The 20,052-nt window shown below is 35.0% G+C and overlaps 1 protein-coding gene across 1 annotated transcript; it reads right to left on the bottom strand.

Moving 5' to 3' along the window:
- Nucleotides 1-2,279: 2,279 nt before the first annotated feature.
- LOC128204169 (ATP-dependent RNA helicase DDX54-like) lies at nt 2,280-19,742 on the bottom strand. The gene is made up of 20 exons (XM_052905541.1): nt 19,372-19,742; nt 17,349-17,460; nt 17,004-17,074; nt 16,506-16,694; nt 15,673-15,722; nt 15,130-15,171; nt 14,227-14,322; nt 13,265-13,448; nt 12,807-12,938; nt 12,079-12,289; nt 11,581-11,715; nt 10,697-10,788; nt 9,076-9,211; nt 8,685-8,758; nt 7,901-8,086; nt 6,703-6,845; nt 5,748-5,852; nt 4,734-4,840; nt 3,725-3,865; nt 2,280-2,956 (listed from the first exon to the last, which is right to left on the bottom strand). Exons 1-20 carry the CDS (start codon nt 19,657-19,659, stop codon nt 2,772-2,774), a joined length of 2,679 nt encoding a protein of 892 aa, XP_052761501.1. The 5' UTR covers nt 19,660-19,742; the 3' UTR covers nt 2,280-2,771.
- Between the last annotated feature and the right edge of the window lie 310 nt (nt 19,743-20,052).

Genomic DNA, 20,052 nt, shown 5'->3' with positions numbered 1-20,052 from the left:
ATTCTGCCTATAATTGGTCGCTCAAAATAATTGCAGTTGTTCATGTGAAGGGCCAGATATACTGCCTTTTACAAAATATATGAAATATTGAACTTTAAACTCTGAAATCTGATATGCCGATGACAAGACAAAACATACCTTTTTAAACTTATAGCATTCCTTTCGGCAAAATGTAGAAACGAAACAAAAACAACAATAATACTACATATTAAAAATAGTAATATTTCTTGCTTTTTTCTGGATTGGTTCATATTTAGACAGGTTAAGGTATGAAAAGTATTTTGTTCAATCGTGTTTCGTTGGCGAAAAGCACAATGCCAATCTAAGATCTTAGATATCACCGTGACAACTCACTTACATAAACATATCGCACGTTTTCAGCAATTTGATTTAAACTATTTAAAATATTCCCGAGACGAAAGCTAAATGTGAGCTGTTTACTGTCCATAAAAGTATTGTTGTAAAACTCCAACGCACAAATAAATGTAAGCTAGTTAACTTCAGTCGAATCCCGTTGGATCGAACTCGTTTGGCTCGATTTCTTCGAGTTCCTCGTTGGCTCGAACTGGTTGTAAAGGATCGATTTCTTAATACTGAAGGTAACCATTCCCGCTTGGCTCGATTTTTCCCGAGGTATTTCCGCCGGTCCATAACACTTCGAGCCAACGGGGTTCGACTGTATATACTGTAATATTGTACATGTATTTTATGGAGACTCCATGTCATTCTGGTAAAAATAAAGAAAAAAGCTTACTGATTAATTGTATGTTGCTAAACGATCAAAAATACATTATCTATACAGTTAATACAGTTTATATATTTGCTCTTTTTTCAACTGAAATCGGGCGTGATTACTTGTTTGTTTCATCACTGAAGCGGATGGTGGAATTACCGGAAAACAGAATAACTGAAAACAGGAAAACACTTCAATTTCCATAAGCATATACAAACAAATAGAGTGTGCGAGGCAGGGTGGTGTGGTTGGGGTTCAAACTGTATTGTGTTGGTCATTTAAAATATATTTTATATCCTTTTTCTACACATAAAACTCTTTAAGAACATACCAAAATAATGTGAGGTCACCAGGCACCCAAGATGCACATATTTGTGTGTGTCATCTCAAAACAGTAACAGGTTTCCTACAAGAACACCACATGCGCATGTACACGCCCGTCCGATTTTCTGTCAATCAAGCAGAACATCTTCACAAACAGTTAAGCAAGATTTATGGCCCTTACTACATGTAAACATTGTCATAGAGAGCATGATTACCAAGTTTCCGTTTTTTAATCATTCAAGCGGAACAACACCACAAACAGTTTAGCCGGAGTTATGGTACTTACTACATGCACTTATGTGCCTGATGTCATCGTGAGCATTTGTACCAAGTTTCATGTTAAAATAAAATCTTTTGAAATAAGAAAGTGCAAACAATATTCTTTGCATGCCGACACCAATATCTAAAACCTATTGTCTTCACACTAAGTGGGGACATGTAATACAAAACAAGCAGTTGCACTTTTTCGACAAAACGATTAACCGCGCTGGTAGAGTGACCACTTCGGATGCTGATGGTGTCGGGTTAGGTCCGCGACTGCGTCCTACTGAATGAGGTAAAAAATGGGCACCAGTAGCTCCCTTGTCAGGCGCCTGGTAGATGGGTGGTTTAACCCATGGAAGTTGTTCCTCATGTATATGTGCTTTACACCAGGTACATAGAAAGAACCAAGAGCTATAAGAGCAAGCACAGCCCACCCTGATCTCAATCCGTTTCTTAAAACCTGCCCATATCTCTGCTTGGAATTGAACTCACTCTCTCGTGTTGCTTATTAAATGTATACATTATTTTATAACAACGATGGTGTCACGGTGGGGTTAAGCCACATTATAACCAGTGACCACAGGCATACCTTCGTAATCTGATCAAATGTGTTTTTAATTAACACTATGTTTCTCGTAATCTGATCAAATGTGTTTTTAATTAACACTATGTTTCAAGCACTTTCATGAATTTCTACACAGACTCTCATGGGCAGCAATATCATGCCCCAGATTCTCAAAATTCTCAAGAATAATATTTTACTAGACAGTTGTTATGTGATCAAAAACTGCTGTCTAGGTTGAAAGATTCAGTGCATTGGTCAATCTATTTTTAGTCCAATGATTTTTTGCTTAGAAATTTGATTAAGAATAGATCAATCCAAGATGTTTTTAATAGATCCCAGGCTTCTAACTCAAAATTCAATGTCACACTAAAATGTCAAATACATCACCAATGTTACTTACACAACATATATCTTGCTTTAATCTATTTATTCTCTATAACATGTATTTACACATATAATCCAACTGCTCTGTATAATGTATGTCTTATTATCTCTGCCACCTAAACATTTCTTTTTTATTAGTTCATTCAGCTGAATTTTTGTTTAATCAAACATTTATTTTAACAAACAGTGCATCTCCACCAGTTTCAAAGAGTTCCACAATCTTGTTGTGTGTGGTATTGGTCTACAGGAGGCCATAGCCACTTGTTGGTATAATTATTTTTAATATTTTCTGCATGGTCTATTACCAACATTTGCCTTAATCACATTTTCTTTTCTGACCGTTACTGTTTTTAATAATACATGACAATACAGTTATCTCTATTGCCACATACATTCCTTACAACTCCATAACATAGTTTATTTTTCAAGTCATAGTAGATCACCGTTGATTATGAATTCGTAATTTTCTCTATCAAAATATCTGTCGCAATCATATTGAGTCTAGGTCCTCCTCGGTTTTGACCTGTTACTGCTGTGCTTATTCTGGCGTTGTTTCTGGAATGCCTCTTTCTTCATTTTCTGTTTCCGTGACTTCACAATCTGCTCCGGTCTCTTCAACTCTGACTTTCGTTTAAACTTCCCGCGCACCTTTCCCGGAACTTCACCCTCTGCGCCCTTCCTGTGTCCTGTGTTACAGAACGAATCATTTACAATAAGATCATGTTCCTCATCATGATTGTTATATATACAGAGGGTGATTAGGTCAATTTGCAATGACTGTGAGGCTTAATGTGCAACACAAGATATTTACGTTTGGTGCTAAATGTAACAGACTGCACAAATTGCTATGTGCATACATGTCGGGGATCAAACTCATGAACTCTCCCTCTGCACTCTGCAGGCAGACACTTGACCATATCGCTATTAAAGCTAGCTCTATAGCAAGACAGTATAAGTGCCTCTTTATACATATTGAATACTTGATTAGACTACATTTAAACAAACATACATATTAGTCATAAGAACCATTAGTTACATGTACAATAAACTAGTATTAGACGGGCATCTCTGGGAACAGGTCAGAGTCGCTGCTTAAGACAGGTGTCAACTTAATCCAGGTTTATGATAGTTTTTTATATGCCAATTGGTCACTACTTATAACAGTAGGAGGTCCAATAACAAAACACAATGCATTGCAGTCTGTTGGACTTGAAGTTTTAATTGGCATCTGGCACAGCCAGAGGTTCACATGTATGGTTAAGATTACTGTTCTAATTGCTTAGTTAACATTTTCATCCTTACGATGTTTTGGGGCAAAAATATGTACATTAAAACAACAGTTTACCAGCATCAAAGAAAATGGGCACCAAATGTTCTTTAGTTTCTAAAAATTCTGTCTCATACTAAGCCTACTGAGCAAGGAAGAATCTAAGCCACTTTAATTAGCTACATACTTCTCCGAGGGTCGCCACCTCCCAGTACAGTAAGGCCCCGCTTGACATTTCCATGGTTACGTTGACTGGTTCCCCCGCCATCGTCTGTATTTCGCTCCACAGTGGTATCCAGTCTATTGTGCCCCACCCACTCCTTGTAGGTGACAAGGGTCAAGGTCAAATCTCATAATAGTAATTCCATTAATGTAAAATAATTATTCATCTTTAAAACAGTTTTGTAAAAGGCAGGGCAGTGTTTCAACAAAGATCTTATTAGTAGTTGTAATGTAGATTAAAAATATATTTTAATTGTATTTAAATAATTTTGTTACATATTTGTCTGAACTGAGGTTACTTTCAAGCAGTGCAATTTGTAATGTTTAAACAGATTTAAGATTTTTGAATAAGACCTTATAATAAAACGAGCCCCAAGGTTTTGTTCTGCTTTTGGAAAGGGGCCTTAGTCTTTTATTTCATGGACGTAATAATGTAATATGTAAGATTGTTAGAGGAATAAAATGGAAACTGCAGGATCAAGTGGCCAGTAGATTGAATGGAATCACTGAGGCATGTCAATAGATAAGAATAAGAACTATATTAAATATGGCACGAGCATTAGCGGATCTATGATTTTGTAGTAGCACATTTGACTGTCAATCCAGGGGTCATGGGTTCGATTCCCTGCCGCACCACTACAAAAATATTAATCGTCTTCAGGGAGGGATGTAAAATGGGGCCTGTGTGACAGTGCTATACACTGGTGCACGTTAAAGAACAAGGGATTCTATAACCAGTGTTACTTTCTGTTTATGCACTTCGCTCCAAAAATCTTAAATGACTTACAATCTTATCGGAGCACTGGTCGAATGGGCAAGGCTCGCGTGGGAGTATAAATAAACTAACAGTCACACGCCTGAGCATTGCCATAGAGTCTGGTTTCCCAAATTTATGCATTCCTCACTATAACTTAAGTTTTGATAAAACAAGGACAAAACAACTGAAAAACAATGTAGTTTCAAGAAAGGATATGCATGTGACTTGTATGAGGCTGGTATAAGAGCCCCACTCTCTGTGCGGATCTTTTTCTTCCTCGGGTCATTGCTGTTTTCACGAACAAACTTTTTGCGCTTTCGGTCCCTGAAAATATCCAAGAAACTTTTTTTATGAATCAAAATATATGAAATGAAAAAAAATGTTCATCAAGTTAGAATTAAACATGAGGATTGAAATATTCGTAGTGTGTATCAGGCATCTAGTCATAATTTTTCCAAAGTCCCTTTAGGACACAACAGCAAGCTAGCATGTAACCCCGACATTGTTTTCTTTGAAATACAAACTAGTCACCACTTCCAAGGGACCGCCCAAAATACTTTGAGCCTCTCGAATATCGAGCCAAGCGGGAATGCTTATATAGAGTAAAAATAATTCTGTCCTTTACATCAAATTCAAGCCAAAGAGGAAATGGAGTCAAGCGATATCGAGTCAACGGGTTTTGACTGTATATAAACACAATGATTTGGTATGCATGAGCAATGCCAAACCTCGTTATGTAGCAAGAGGCATCACTCAATAATTATAATATCCATGGCTAAGGTCCTCCCCATACCTGTATGTGTCAGTCATATCTTGTGTTTTAAATTTCATGTGAATATTTTTATTTATTTCTTAAGTTAAAGCCAATGTTTCAAGTTTTCTGAATCATGTTACCCACAATGCCATCATTAACACCAAGGTCATGACAAAGGACAATACCTTGAAGTACCTTCATTTGAAAACAGTTCACCAATGACATGGAGGTCAAAAAGTTCATCTTATCAACAAACACAGTGTATGTTATTTTTGTTTGAATCATAGTTAACCTGGAAATTTCAATCTAAGTTGTTGAATTTGCTCATTTAAGTTTGAATATAATTTTCTGAAACTTGCCAGGTATTCAACTTTATTTCACAAAATTACAAATATGTTTTCGTATGCTCGTTTATTATATGGCCAAATAATCTTAAAACAACAATTTCGATGCAGCAACATTGTTTAGTATACTCACCATTTGACTGTGTTCTGGGATTTTTTAATAACAGCATTGTCATCACCGGCCATGTCCAATAGCGCACTCGCAGCCTCACGGTCAAAACCACTGCCCAATCGTAATCTGTAACAAACACAAATTTTACATTGTTATAACGCAAGCATTGCTGGTACTTGAAAGCCTGTAATATGGATTGGAAATCAATCTGAAATCGTTTTTGATCATCAAAAATACAAGCTTAATCAATTAATTTGCAATTATGTAATCAAAACCATAAATACAACCCCCACATAGCAACAAGATTATAAAACTGATTATCAACAACCTAAGTCTAAAATGATTGATGTTCGAGAATACTCGATCTTTGTTTTATCCCTAGTATGTAACCAAGATCAAAGTTTTATAAGTGTAAAGTTAATATAATTTTAGGGGTCATTTGCTCCTAATGACCAACCTCATTAATAACTGCACTGCTGAATTTGTGGACCATAGACAATAGCATTCTCTAGTTATCAATCAGATCTGGGTGTGTCAACCAACTGTCCTATGGATCTACATGTGCAAAGCCAACTGCTTTTTCCAAAGGGTGTATAAAATGTGTCAAATACTTGATATCGTTTATCTTTATCTCACTTGATAAAACTATCTTATCTTTTTATAACCATGTAAAATTTGCTGCACTGGACTATTTCCTTTTGAATCTAGCTTTTTTTTTCTTTTTGAGATTCCTTTTGAGACTCCAATGAAGTCCCTTTTATCTCCCTTGAAATATATGTGCTACAAGGGATCGGGGCACCCCTTGGCAACACTTACAAATATACATAACAAATACAACCAGTCAGTGTTTTTAACAAAGGAGGTGTTTCAAAGAAATATATCAGATATACATATATTTTGTATTTGTGATCAAACTTGAATACAGGCTCTTTTGCCAACCCTTGCTCTGGTGTTTTTTTTGAAAACTAAAACTAACCCTTGCTCTGTCTGGTAGTCGGCAGGTCTGTATGAAACGTAGTGTTCCTCATCGCGCACTGATTGGTTGCCTCCTTTTTTTAATTTGTCTTCTGATTGGCCATTCTTGGACTTCTTTCCACCAATCACAACACTGAATGCTTCCTGTTAATTTAAGTTTAGTACCTATATAATTATAACGTTATAAACATTTCCAGTAGAGTTTAGTTGCCTACTCTGCACAATTTGTCAATATAATGAGTATTTCAAGTGATAAAAGCATAAATGTTTCATCTGCTTCTTTATCAAATGCCACTTAGAACCTTTTGGCTCTCAACCCACAATTTGGACTAAGGTAATATAGATTTGGAAGGTTATTTGAATACTATTTTTGATTGGTAAAAATTAGTTTAAACATATTTATTTTACAACGATTGTGAAACAAGTTACTACAACATTATATTAATCACTTTCGTTGGCACGATTTTACGCGAGAGTGTGGTCTTGTGTTGTGGGGGAAACCGGAGATCCCGGAGAAAACCTACTTGTCCGGCTTGGTGACCACATACCAAACTCACATGCGCCCAAGCCGGGAATCGAACCCGGGTCGCCTAGGTGAGAAGCGAGTGCGCTAACCACTGCGCTAACCGGACAACCGATTGGTAAAAATTCTCAGACATAGAGACACAATAATGCAAAGATAATATGGTTCAATGCAGATATAAAACCACTAATTAGTACAATATTTGAGCATAATCAATAATATACTGCCGACTGAAATCTGAGAATCCATAGAAAGTTTATGGAAAGCAAGAACATCATGGATCAAACAACACACTTCTATGTTCTTGTTATTTTCAATAAAAAAGGGGCACAACTCAAAATTTATTCAAGGCAGAGTTATGGGTCATGCTGTACATGTATGTATTGTCTTTGGTTACATCTGTACCAAGTATCAGTTGAAGATCCTCAACAGAGAATTTGAATAATGGACAAGCTTTTGCACAACATTGACTACAACTACACTGAGGCTATCACAATACTCCAACATTTTTTTTCAAAACACAGACACCCTAAAAATCGCTTTAATGAGGTTGTACTCAGCTTTTTGCCCAAGCATAAAAAAATTATCAACATTTTGAAAGTACAACAAGATTGACTGAGAAAGTATTAATTTTCTACTACATTACCATATTTAAAACCGTTTTAAGCATTTATACCCGTAAATCTGATTCTTCTGCCTGTTGACTGCTCCCTGAAGTTACACGGTCAACAGTTTGTACAGCAGACTGGTTAACATTCACTTCTCGTTGTCGATTCTCCACAACTCTGCCATGGAAATCCCTCTTCTTTTTCATCACCTCAAAGCTTGTATTCTTAGCTGTTGAATTCACTTCAAATATTGTCTGAAAATTAAACCAATTCTTCTGTTGGGGTAAAAGTTCCTAGTCCAATGGTATCAATGTTAGCTAGGTTCAAACCACAGGCTGTCTTTCTAATAAAAGACGAAACACTAGTTTTTACTTCGGTAACCAGGTATTGAATATATAGCGACACTTGTACTGTCTTGCTACAGAGCTAGCTTGTACAGCAATACAGTCGAGTAACCACATGCAGAGTCAGGGGTCATGGGTTAGATCCCCACCAGATGCACAAAGAATATTTGTGTAGTTTTGTAACATTTGGCACCCAAAAAAGAAAAATAACACTGACAAGAACATCAAAGATGGCTGTTTCAGGCAAATAATAGAAAATCAGTGGGAGTCATCTACAGACCATGACCAATGTTCATACAAAGTTTGAGGACTCTACAACAAGTTATAAATCAGAAATCATGCTTCTAGTAAAGGTCACTTCAACCTTGACCTTGGACCTACTGACCTCAAAATACAAGAGGGATCAATCTTCTGACCATGAGCAATGTACATACAAAGTCATTTTTAAGTTATTGAGTGGAAATGTGCACGAAGCATGGCAGACACCATTATATTCTGTTTCACTTACAGTATTGCCTCTGTAGGATTTCAAGGCATCCAGAAGTTTCAGCCTTTCTGCCTCCAAGCTGTTTTCTTCAATACCTGCAGCATCAATTTTTACCATGTTATAAGTCTGTAGAATGTTTATAATTTGTAAGGCCATTTTTTCATGATTCTTTTATTTTAGTCAATTTTATGAGCTCTCAAATTTGCAAAGCCATTTTTCAATGATTAATATAGCACGCACATTTGTTCCCTGGGTTTTAAATATGAGACCTGATTGAATTTGATTCGTGAAAAATTCTACTTAAATTGTGAATATTAAACCCTCACAAAATAACCATCTACTGTAACAGGTTTTCGGAATACATATACAACTTAAATAATAAAGAAACCTAATCTAGCATTAGTTATCTCACCAAACATCGGATGGACACCAATCTGTTGACCTAATTTCTCACTTTCCTTGACACGCTTGACCGATTCTGGGGCAGGAGCCGGTCGGGATCGCAGATAATGGCCGTACGCATTCTCAACCACCTTAACCATTGCTTTCTGGAAAACCAAACCATTGTTCTATATTTATATTGCACTAACCAACAGATGTCATGAATTCCTAAATGTCAGAAAATGTCATTAAGAAAAAAATCTGTCTTTGGTCAGTATAATTGTTTATAATTAAGAATAAATGAATTAAAAGTAGGCTGAATATGGCCACTTGTTTACTTAACATCACTTTCTGCCTGATAGAAAAAACTGTAAACAAAAAGGATAGCTTTGTTCTTCAATATGTTCAAACAACCATAAACAGTAACAACAGTTTCGCTGACAACAAATGACACCATGAATTGAAAATTTGTTGGTATTTTACTTGTCCAGTTTAATCTGCCTACTGTGATGCAATGGACGTACCGTAATTCACCTAAGAGTTCGGACACTCTAAATATTCGGACACCCATAATTATTTTCCAAAATAATTTATTTTGCGTACCTAATTTTCGGACACCCAAAGGACATCAATCATAACTTTCACAGTTTCCAAGTTTCACAGATGAAGATTATTGATTTTTATCTTTACAATGCCTGGCTAGATTACCTAACTGTATACACCACTGTGACAAGTTAATTAGTTACTTACAGTAACCCATCCTAAACGATTTATTGCCTGTTGAAAAGGAAGTGTGATATATTTATTGGAGGATTAAAGAAACAACAAGGGCAATCAAGGGATTAAGAAAACATAGACATGACATGTTTGTAAAACGATCTGCCAATAAACTTTCAACTTTGTACCACACTTATTGACTGTATGAAGCAATAATCATACAGTTATACATTAATCCTGCATAGCAATGTCCATGCTCTCCACGAGATCCTCGTGGGTATAACTGTAAGTTATGTGACGTCACACAGTGTGACTCTTTGATCTGAAGCCGATAGAATGTGTCTATTCAGTTCAATGCATGTATAAAATGGTGTTTTAATTAACTTGATGAAGGATTTACACTTATGGGCGTAATAAATAAGTTTATGACCATTTATTACTACGGATAAATTAATAAGTGGTAAAATGCAGACATGAAGAAAAAAGGCCGGTTAAACAAACATGTAAATAATATGTAAAAATGGTAATTTTCTATGTATTCGGACAGCGAAAAAAATTATTAATTTAAGGTGTCCGAACTCTTAGGTGAATTACGGTAGTTATCGGACTACAGAATATTATTTTTCTAATATTTTTGTTTCCTAATAATAATTTTTTCATCATTATATTTATGGCATTAAATTCATTTTAACAAAATAAACTGATCACCTTGATGTGTTTTTCAATTTATTCAGTGAAGTACATTTGATTAAATCAGCCGTGAAAGGAGACTTTATCGTTACAAGCAATCTTCTTATTACATTATTACAGAAGCATTTATTTCTTCAGATTTTCCAAACAGACAATTTTGACGTGGCCAAATATACACTTAAAGAGGTCATTTTGGAAAATAAATCTTGGCAGTGCAACAACTATTTCAGGTGAAAAAAGCTCACAATATCATAGGAGTCCTCGTGCATGGACCGGAGCGACTCGGCACTATCATCCACGACAGACTGGGGTACACGACCATACAACCCATCGTCATCTGGAAAGGAAACAAGGAGACATTATGTCTACCTGTTGTCGGTTTTTGCTAAAGAAATTATAAACCAGAGTGACAGGACCTGCTGCTACCTGTAGGTAGATGAAAACATGAATAAACACAATAAAAATTAACAGTAAAAAGTATTATCCAATGCCCTATATAAATGTAATCAATCAACTATTTTGGACTGTTTGACAAAAAGTAATCAATATTACAATGTTTTGAATAATTGGCCGGTAAACAGTATGAACTGTTACCCGTGCGTGAGGTTATGTCATGGGTTCTACCAAGATTCTCAAAATAAACTGCATATCGTCTAAACTTGTAATTTCCAAAATTGGATCAGTAATTTTAATAGGCTCAAGTAGAATACCAAAGAAATTTCAAGCGTTTTATCATCTATATGATCAAGATCATTACCAGACGTAAACAATGATGTTTGTTCATATTCATCATATTCGCTTTACAAAAGTATTTGTCTTGTTCATGTTTGAACACAAACCTTGGTGTGTTTACAGGTATATATGTAAGTTGAAAAACATTTACCGTAAAAGCACAGCCTGTGGGCCTTAATTTAGATGGGAAGTAATTTGTTAAATGAAATATGAGACTTTATGTGTATTAAGCCTGTGATGTTTTGAGAAATTAGGGCCAGTAGTATGTTTAACCCCTGTAAAAATTCAGTACCATTAGTGACATGAAGAACCAAAACATTTTTCATCCCTGGTATATTTGGGCAGAAGCATAAGAACTAAAGCTTGTTGATCAACAAGGCTGATTTTAATGACTGACCTTCAGCTTGTTTTCCAATAGGGACGAAATTGAGCGGTCTCCCGAGGAAGACGTGAAGGTCGTACACGTGGGAAATCTCGTCTGGGGAGATGAGAGAATATGCCACGCCTTTCCTTCCTGCACGAGCCACACGTCCTGTGGTTAAAAAACATATACATAAGTTATTAATTAAACGTTGCAGACATAGGAATGCTCTTCCTGGGGCCAAGCAGCTTTTTCCTGCCATGCCACATGACCTGCGATGTGAAAGCATATAACTATCATATGCAGGTTGTACTAGAAGAAAATCTGGGCTGGAGAGACCATGTAGCTCTTCTTACACGCAATGTGATAGTGTATAATACAGTAGCCATCATATAAAGGCCTGAGAACCATTGTGACAGATTAATACACATGACACTTCATTTGAACACAATTTTAAAAAACACACACAAAAAAAACACCTGCATATTATATAAACTCACGTAAAAGTACACAGTTATTGTAGAGCTAACGTACCAACTCTATGTACAAACAGTTTAGGTTTGGCGGGGAAGTGAAAGTTGATGACATTGTCCAGCAGCGGGATATCAATACCACGGGCAGCCAGGTCCGTCACGACCATCACAAGCACTTTACGATGCTGGAACTTGGCAATGCTGATCTTACGAGCCGTAGGATCTAGGGAGCTGTATATGTACGTGCACGAGATGCTTGCTTTTTCAAGGATCTGAAATGAGAAATTATATATATTTTGCATACCGCATTAAAATAATTTAGACACCGTTAATCTGAATGTTTTTCTGAAATTATCGCTATTTCGAATTTATTTTTTGGTCCCAATTTTATTTCTTCTTTTGTTTTATTGAAATTTAATTTCCCATTAATTCTTCACAGCATTTTAAATTTCGAACAAGATAGCCACGTGGAATCAATCAGCAATCATATATGCCAAACTGGATATACCACATTTCATAGTTTTAATTTCTATTGTTCAATAGAAATTTGATTTAAATGACTTCACAAATTATATTGAATGATGGATATATATTATTTGAGGATTTTCAATCCTTGGTAACAAGTGATATTGTTTTGAGCTTAATGGGTAATTTCATAAGCAAGAAAGATTCAATAATTCAATATTATAAAACATAAATTCAATATTATAAAACATAAATTCAATATTATAAAACATAAATTCAATATTATAAAACATAAATTCAATATTATAAAACATAAATGCTTACCATATTGAGATATTCCACATGGTGTTTTGTGGCAGCAAACACGACCGTCTGCTCACCCCGGGAGATCACATGCTTTAACAAGTACAGGAGAACGGCCACTTTGTCATCAAGCCGACATTGCAGGAAAGACAACTGAAAACAGACAGGGCTTATCAGTATAAATACAGCTGCAATAAGAAACAATGGTCGAAATTAGCACATGCTCAGCACTTAAACAATGTAAGCCAGCTTCAATAACCAATTTAGATCTCACTTAGGTTTAAGAGTAAAATCTGAGTCTTTTGATTGGTCTGTAAAAATAACTGACCAATAGACTGAATGGAATCGCTGAGGCATATCTTAGGATAAGGATAAGAATTATATTGAATTCTATCCCTGGAATGCTCAAAATTTATTGTAGGAGTAAGGTTTAATACAAATATAAAGCTTTCAGTTCTATCCCATTACAAATTCATTACCTTAAGCTGGTCACTAAGTTTGGTCTCCACATCCAGCCGTATTAGACTCGGATCATGAAGCCCTGCTTTTGCAAACTCCACCAACAGTTTTGGCAACGTGGCAGAAAACAGGAGGGTCTGACGTGACTCTGGAAGCCGGTTTAACACTTCATTCAGATGCTCTTGGAAACCCATCTCAAACAACCTGATCAAGAGATAGGGTACAGGATTTACATTCATAATATGCTTCCTGATGGTTATAGTAATTTATCAGTGAATTATATTTGAGAAAAATATGATGTAACATTTTGATAGACTGAGACAAATATCAATGAAAACTTATTTGTTTCAATCTTATTCAATCTTCTGAACATTGAAAGTTCACATTTCCATAAGTGGCTTTTGTTGCTGGAATAAATTTGATATCCCAATTAAACAAAGAAATTGTTCCCTACCGGTATATAATTTTTATACAAATGTCAAGATCAAGAGAATTAAAGTAGTAATCTTCAAAACGAAATAATAACAAATAAAGTATTTCATTTCAAAAATGTTCTTTTGTATCATAAATGAGGTCTCCAGGATTAAATAACATCTTAAAATATTTTATATATATATATATATATATACACATAATTAGCGTAAAAACTTTTGATTTGACACCATAAATAAATAGCATTGTTAATGTAAGAAGTTATATAGCAACGATCTATGTATAATGCACCATAAAGTAATTAGAATATATATAAATAGACTCTCTCATTTGTGGTCATTTATTATAAAGAAGGTTCTTGCAAATACTCAACCTCCGAAAATTGGCTTAAAAGGAGCCTTAAGAAATAATCTACAAATAACACAGCTGATACAGGTAGTTTAGTAACTAAAGGACGAAAGAAATTTGGTATTGTAGGTTTATACCACAAATAAAGCAAGGAAAAAATATTGTCACATTTAATTTTCACTCACAACTATCAGAACCTCACCTGTCAGCCTCGTCAAAGACAGCATACTGTACAGATTTCAGCTTCAAATCCATCTCAACCGCAACATGCATAAATCGACCAGGTGTGGCGATAATGCTGAAAAAATAAGCAATTAATTATGGCTTGGAAATGATACTATAATTTCATTCTAAGTTTATGTATGCCATTAATAAAGAAATTATCGTGTATGCACTACTTGTGTGTTTGCATTAATATCATATCGGTAATATTATCATGAAAAAATCTTGGCCCAATGTTGCTAATCCCGACATTATCATTACTCCTGCTAAAAGAAGGGCACTTCAACAAAATAATACAAAGACCCTGTCTTATATAGTTTTAAGATATATATATTCAATGATTCCATAGGACTAGAAAATAAAACAAGAGGCAAATAAAGGCCTATGACTTTTTTGGTATTAACCTTCACTCACATTCGAAACGGAAGCAATCATTGAACCATTAATACACAATTTTCTGTACAAAGTTATCTCTTTTAGAAAATACTTAAGCTTCAGGCAAAGTGAAAGAACTACTGCAATAATACACAACACTCTGTTCAAAGATTTCTCCCTTAGAAAAATACTTATGCTAATGCCAAGGGAAAGAACTACTACAATAACATCTCTCTGTATAAAGATGTCTCCCTTAAAAAATACTTTGCTAAGGCAGTTATGTATGGGTGGAACAAGCTGGTTAAAGAAAGAACCTAGCTCTTGTGGATATCATACTACGGTAGAAGTTTGATTGAGATACAATCATAACTAAATTCTGTATTGCCTTCACAATCAATTGTTTACAGGCACATGGACGATGGACACTACGTCATGGGTTAAGCTCTTCTGGCCTTTGGCCAGAGGACTTAAAATTTCGGAATTTAACAAAAGATGTGTCATTACTTACATATCAGGGTTTGAATGCAGCGCTGAAAACTGTTCCTCCATTCTACAACATAATTATAATATAAAAAATACCTCAGAATAAAGTCATACATGCCATATTTTTATTATAAAGTTAATTAACATGAGCTGGAATAACAAAAATTCCATCAATATAATGTAAATGTTACTAAAATTTAAATATCTCTGTGTTGTACCAAATTATAATTAACTCATCAAAAAGCCTATCTTGAAAGCAATGATAACAAATAAACCTTTAGGGCTTTAAAAAAATAACCTTATATGATTATTGTGTTATATAATCAATTTCAATTGACCTGACACAGAACCACCCTGATTTAAATATTAACTTTATAACTGGTTAACCAATGGAAAAATCTGCTAGTCACATAATATCCCTTGATAAACAAATGCATGAGTACTATTAAATACATTCTTTGTCACTTAAAGGAGGTCTTTATTTGAGGGCATTCATAGTCCGATTTATGCATTGTTTCAATTACAATCCATGCCTGTTACACGAGCTACTCAATAAACCATAACCCACCTGTCCCCACCAAGTACAACGGCAGCCCTCAGTCCTGTATACTTCCCCAGCTGAAACACATCAGGGTGGAATTAGAGGGAATACTAGCATTGGTATGTCCTATAAAAGCTTTTGGCGCTGATGCCACAAAAATGTGATAGTGTTATGGGGGATGCCACCCACTCCAATTGATGGTCCTTGCCGGTATGTACAAAATTAGGATATTGCAAAAATGTGACAGCCTGGGACACTGCATTTATGCAACATAGAATAATGTGGTAAGTACTTATTATATATTTGGTGCAAAACATGATTTGTTTAGGTAATTGTATTAGTAGCTTCACATACATGTCCCTACATGTACACGTTCAAGTTGCAGTTCAATTTTAAAGTTGATTTTAAAATCTTTCTAAAGTTTAACTTGTACTTGTAGGCTCATAGATAATCACATAAATCGCCTTCCTCATACTTTGTACAATGTGTACATTTAACATAATGCAAACAAATATAGTAGTATGTAACCTCTTAAATATTTGAACAAAATCTTGCATACTCTGTAGCATGGCCACAATCAACTGATGAAAACAAAATTATCACAAGAAGAATTTGCTATTCATTTCCAGTGTCAAAAGGCAACTATTAGCCCAGAGTTAAGAGTAAGGCTACACATCATGTTTACCATTACTGAAAAAAGTGTACTACACTTGTAAGTTTCATGAAAATATTTTGAACTGCTTTTAAAGTTAATGCCAAATGTTCAAGTTTATGCAGGGCACGGCCTATGAGTATGACAACAAAACCGACACTTCCTTCTTCGAAAAACAAACAAGCTAACAATAGACAAAAATGTGTACCTCTTTAGCAAACTTCAAAGTCTGCAGCGCAAGTTCTCGTGTAGGGGACATAATGAGGGCACGGGCTCCAGCCTGCCCGCTGTGTGTCTGCAGGCGTTCAAACATTGGGATGAGAAACGCAGCTGTCTTTCCACTTCCTGTACGAGCCATGGCAACCACATCACGGCCTTCCATGATCACAGGGATAGCCTACAAGAAACAGGGTGGAATGTCTTATTTACTAATTAAGCATATTAATTACTTTTTCAGCAAACAGCAATAGGCCTCTTCCCTGCGTATTTTAATTCAAAAAAGCAGTTTGCTATTGAAACTTCTTTCAAAAGAAATTTATATTAAAATCATTTTCATCATAATGATCCTAAATTCCATTACTTACATCATAATGATTATGCATTTTTTTTCGTAAATTGTGTTTACAACCCAAATACAAGTTAGTCTTGTTTTTCATAAATCGTGTTCACTGGAGGATAAATAACATTTGAAAAAATAATAAATTACCTTTCTCTGTATTGGTGTTGGAATCTTGTAGCCCTTCCTGTGCACGCCCTTGAACACATTATGGGACAAACCTGTAATACATTATAAAACACCTGGGTCAACTAAACACTAGATACAACAAAATTAATTAACTTTCATGTTTTGGGGAAAAAAATCAAAATGGCAAGGAAGTTCATACTTTCAATTTCAGATTCTGAATGGAAGAGCTAAACATGTACCAGGAGTACCAGGACTTCAGCATTTGATTCGTTAATGAATCCTTGTGCTCAAAGCTTTAAATCTCCCACAAATTTTACCTATGTAGATGTAAAATCAATATAAAAACAGAATAATCTCAATGTATACCCATTGCCTGAAATCCTCCCGACTTTTTCTTCTTCCTGTTTTGTTGTTGTACAAGGGAGCGAACTTCTCCTTCCTCCTCTTCACTGCTACTGCCAGAATCCATCTCAATCTCCTGAAACAGAGAAGTTCAGATTTGAAAATAGATGGAGATATAAGAGCAATTTGTAATGTTTAATACTAATAGTACCACAAACCACACGTTTTTTTTTGTTTCCAAAAGTATACACAGGTCTGCCTTTGCGGGTCCTATTACTCCATTATGGTTTGACTCCACCTAGAGCCATCACATCTTAGTATATTTAAAAGCCACACAATGTAAGTAGCTGTTCTAAAAAGACATTCTCTGATTTTTAACGTTTTTTTTAAAGTAATTAATATGTTTAAACTGTCAAATATGTAGAGTTTGTATTATTTGAAATCAAATAATAAGTTGAAGAATAATTTGACAGTCTTAAGCATTTAATTCTATGACTTCAAAAGTGTCCCTCCATGAGGACTGAAGTGTGCTACCAAAAAAGGTCAGGTACAATGATTCATTTTGAACTCAGATGATATGAGTTCATGAGACTCGCCCATTTTGGAAGGAGGAGTCCTTAGCTAAAACAATGAGTCCCAAGAAGTTCATTATAAAAAAGCATGTGTAGTACTTGTTAAATAAAATAACAAAATAAGACGAAAGTAAATTTTGTTGAATCAATTTCTGTCTGTACTCTCATATGTCAGCAAAGCCAATAATTGCTGCCATAATTGATGACCGAGTTAGTTGACAAATCCGTTAAGGATATAAATACAATTTTAGGGCATTTATGCGATCTTGAAAGCCTAGGTCAAACTCACAATTCTCATGAAGCGCTTTATCGATGTGGGGCATTCATCCAAAAAAACATGAAAGGGTTTGCAAATTTTGGGCAAGGTTTGATTTTTCTGTGACATTGCGGCTGACCTTTATCCAGGTTAACAATAGCAAAGACACTACCTTACTAAACACTTGACCATCAATGACTGGGGAACTATTTTCTTATATATTATTAGAACTCATAAATGATATTAAAATACTGGTGTCAAAGTACTTTAAAGTGCAAATTGCAATATGAGTTTTTAACATTGATGATTTTACACCTGGGTGATGCACATTTGACTTTTAAATAAGTTGTTACTGTAAGAAATGTGGGCATCTTTCAAGGATGCACACAAAAACAGCCGACAGTATATGTAGCTTATAACTACATGGATACATACAATAAATCTAATTTTATTTTCAAATTTTACGGTCAAATGGCAATGTAGTATTTAGTCCAAATAATTGTACGTTGACGGATTTTTTTTTAGATTTTTGATATGGCAAATCCTTCACGTACAAATTGTTTAGTATCAAAAGTGGGTAGTTGTTCCGATCAGGATTCCCGGTTAAAGCATATAGCGTCTATAAAATATCATAAAAACAATAAATATTACCAGATAATGTTATTTTATATTAGTTCCGTACACAAAAAAATAAATATCTAACTTATAATTATGAGTTTGACGGCTTTTTTTCATTTCATTCTGTCAAAACATAACGATATATACATGAAGGACACCTGCAAGGCTTTAGGGCACAGTTTTAAATCGCTCGGAACATTTCGGCCATGGCCGAGTTGCTACGATTGTATAACTAGGTCTATCTCGAAGCGTTGTTGGAGGAGGCCGAGCTATTACGATTGTATCGGGTTGTTCCCCTTCGCATAATTGTTGTCTGTGTCAGTCAACTTTCGTTTTATTGGAAAGGTAAACAACTTGTTTTAATGCACTAAATGCTTGTTTAGTGCAAAATAACATTTCACTTACATGGTAAAATATGAATATAACTCTTTATGATCAATTTCAACCATAAAATACTTCACTTAAAACAACTTCAATATTTTTAAAACACCCCTGTTTTTGCACATTCCCGTTTAGACGTTAGGGATTGGAAGAATCCCGTATAACACGTCTATTATTTTAGACTATGTAGTATTGTGACAAGTACACAAGACACACGTACCTTCGTCTTTGATTCTACCAATGACCGCTCTTCTACTTCCTCAAAGTCTGAAGAGTCAGACCCTTCCACATCTTTCTTTTTGTAGTTACGCTTAAATTTCGTTTTGCCAGCATCTTTCTTTGTGTTCTTTGCGTTCTTAGATTGCTGACTTTTATCTTTACTAAATTTACCCGATAATTTGGGCTCCTTTTTGTTGAGAATAGATTCCTTCTGAGGTTTCTTTCCAAATTTCCCACGTAATTGTGTCTTTTTCTTTTTGTTTAATACGTTACCCTTAGTTTTAGCCATAGTGAATTATTCCGTGAACGTTTAAACAGATTTTCTAAGAAATAATAATAATCTAAGCATGACACATGGGCGCTGCCATTTTGTTTTTAGTCAAAACGGATTACACTTTAATTAACGGTGCGGGGTGATACAGGAATCCAGTGGATTTCACGTGAAATCCACTCAAAACGTGAAATCCACTCAGAACTCAGTTATTTTAATTAATAATTTATTTTTTTTGTCTACATATTAGAAAGTGCCTCGTGAAGGGTTTATATTTCAAATTTTATTGAAATTGGTCAAAAAATAAAGAAGTTAGAGCAATTTTTCATTTTTTTCCAAAAATAGATCGGAAATCGAGGTGAAATCCAGATTCCGATAAGTGAAATCCACTCATAACTCATTCATTTTAAT

This window comes from Mya arenaria, chromosome 10 (assembly GCF_026914265.1).
Source record: "Mya arenaria isolate MELC-2E11 chromosome 10, ASM2691426v1".
NCBI classification, from domain to species: Eukaryota; Metazoa; Mollusca; class Bivalvia; order Myida; family Myidae; genus Mya; species Mya arenaria.
Note: the sequence above shows the minus strand (reverse complement) of the source record. Positions and strands in the feature narration are given on the sequence as shown.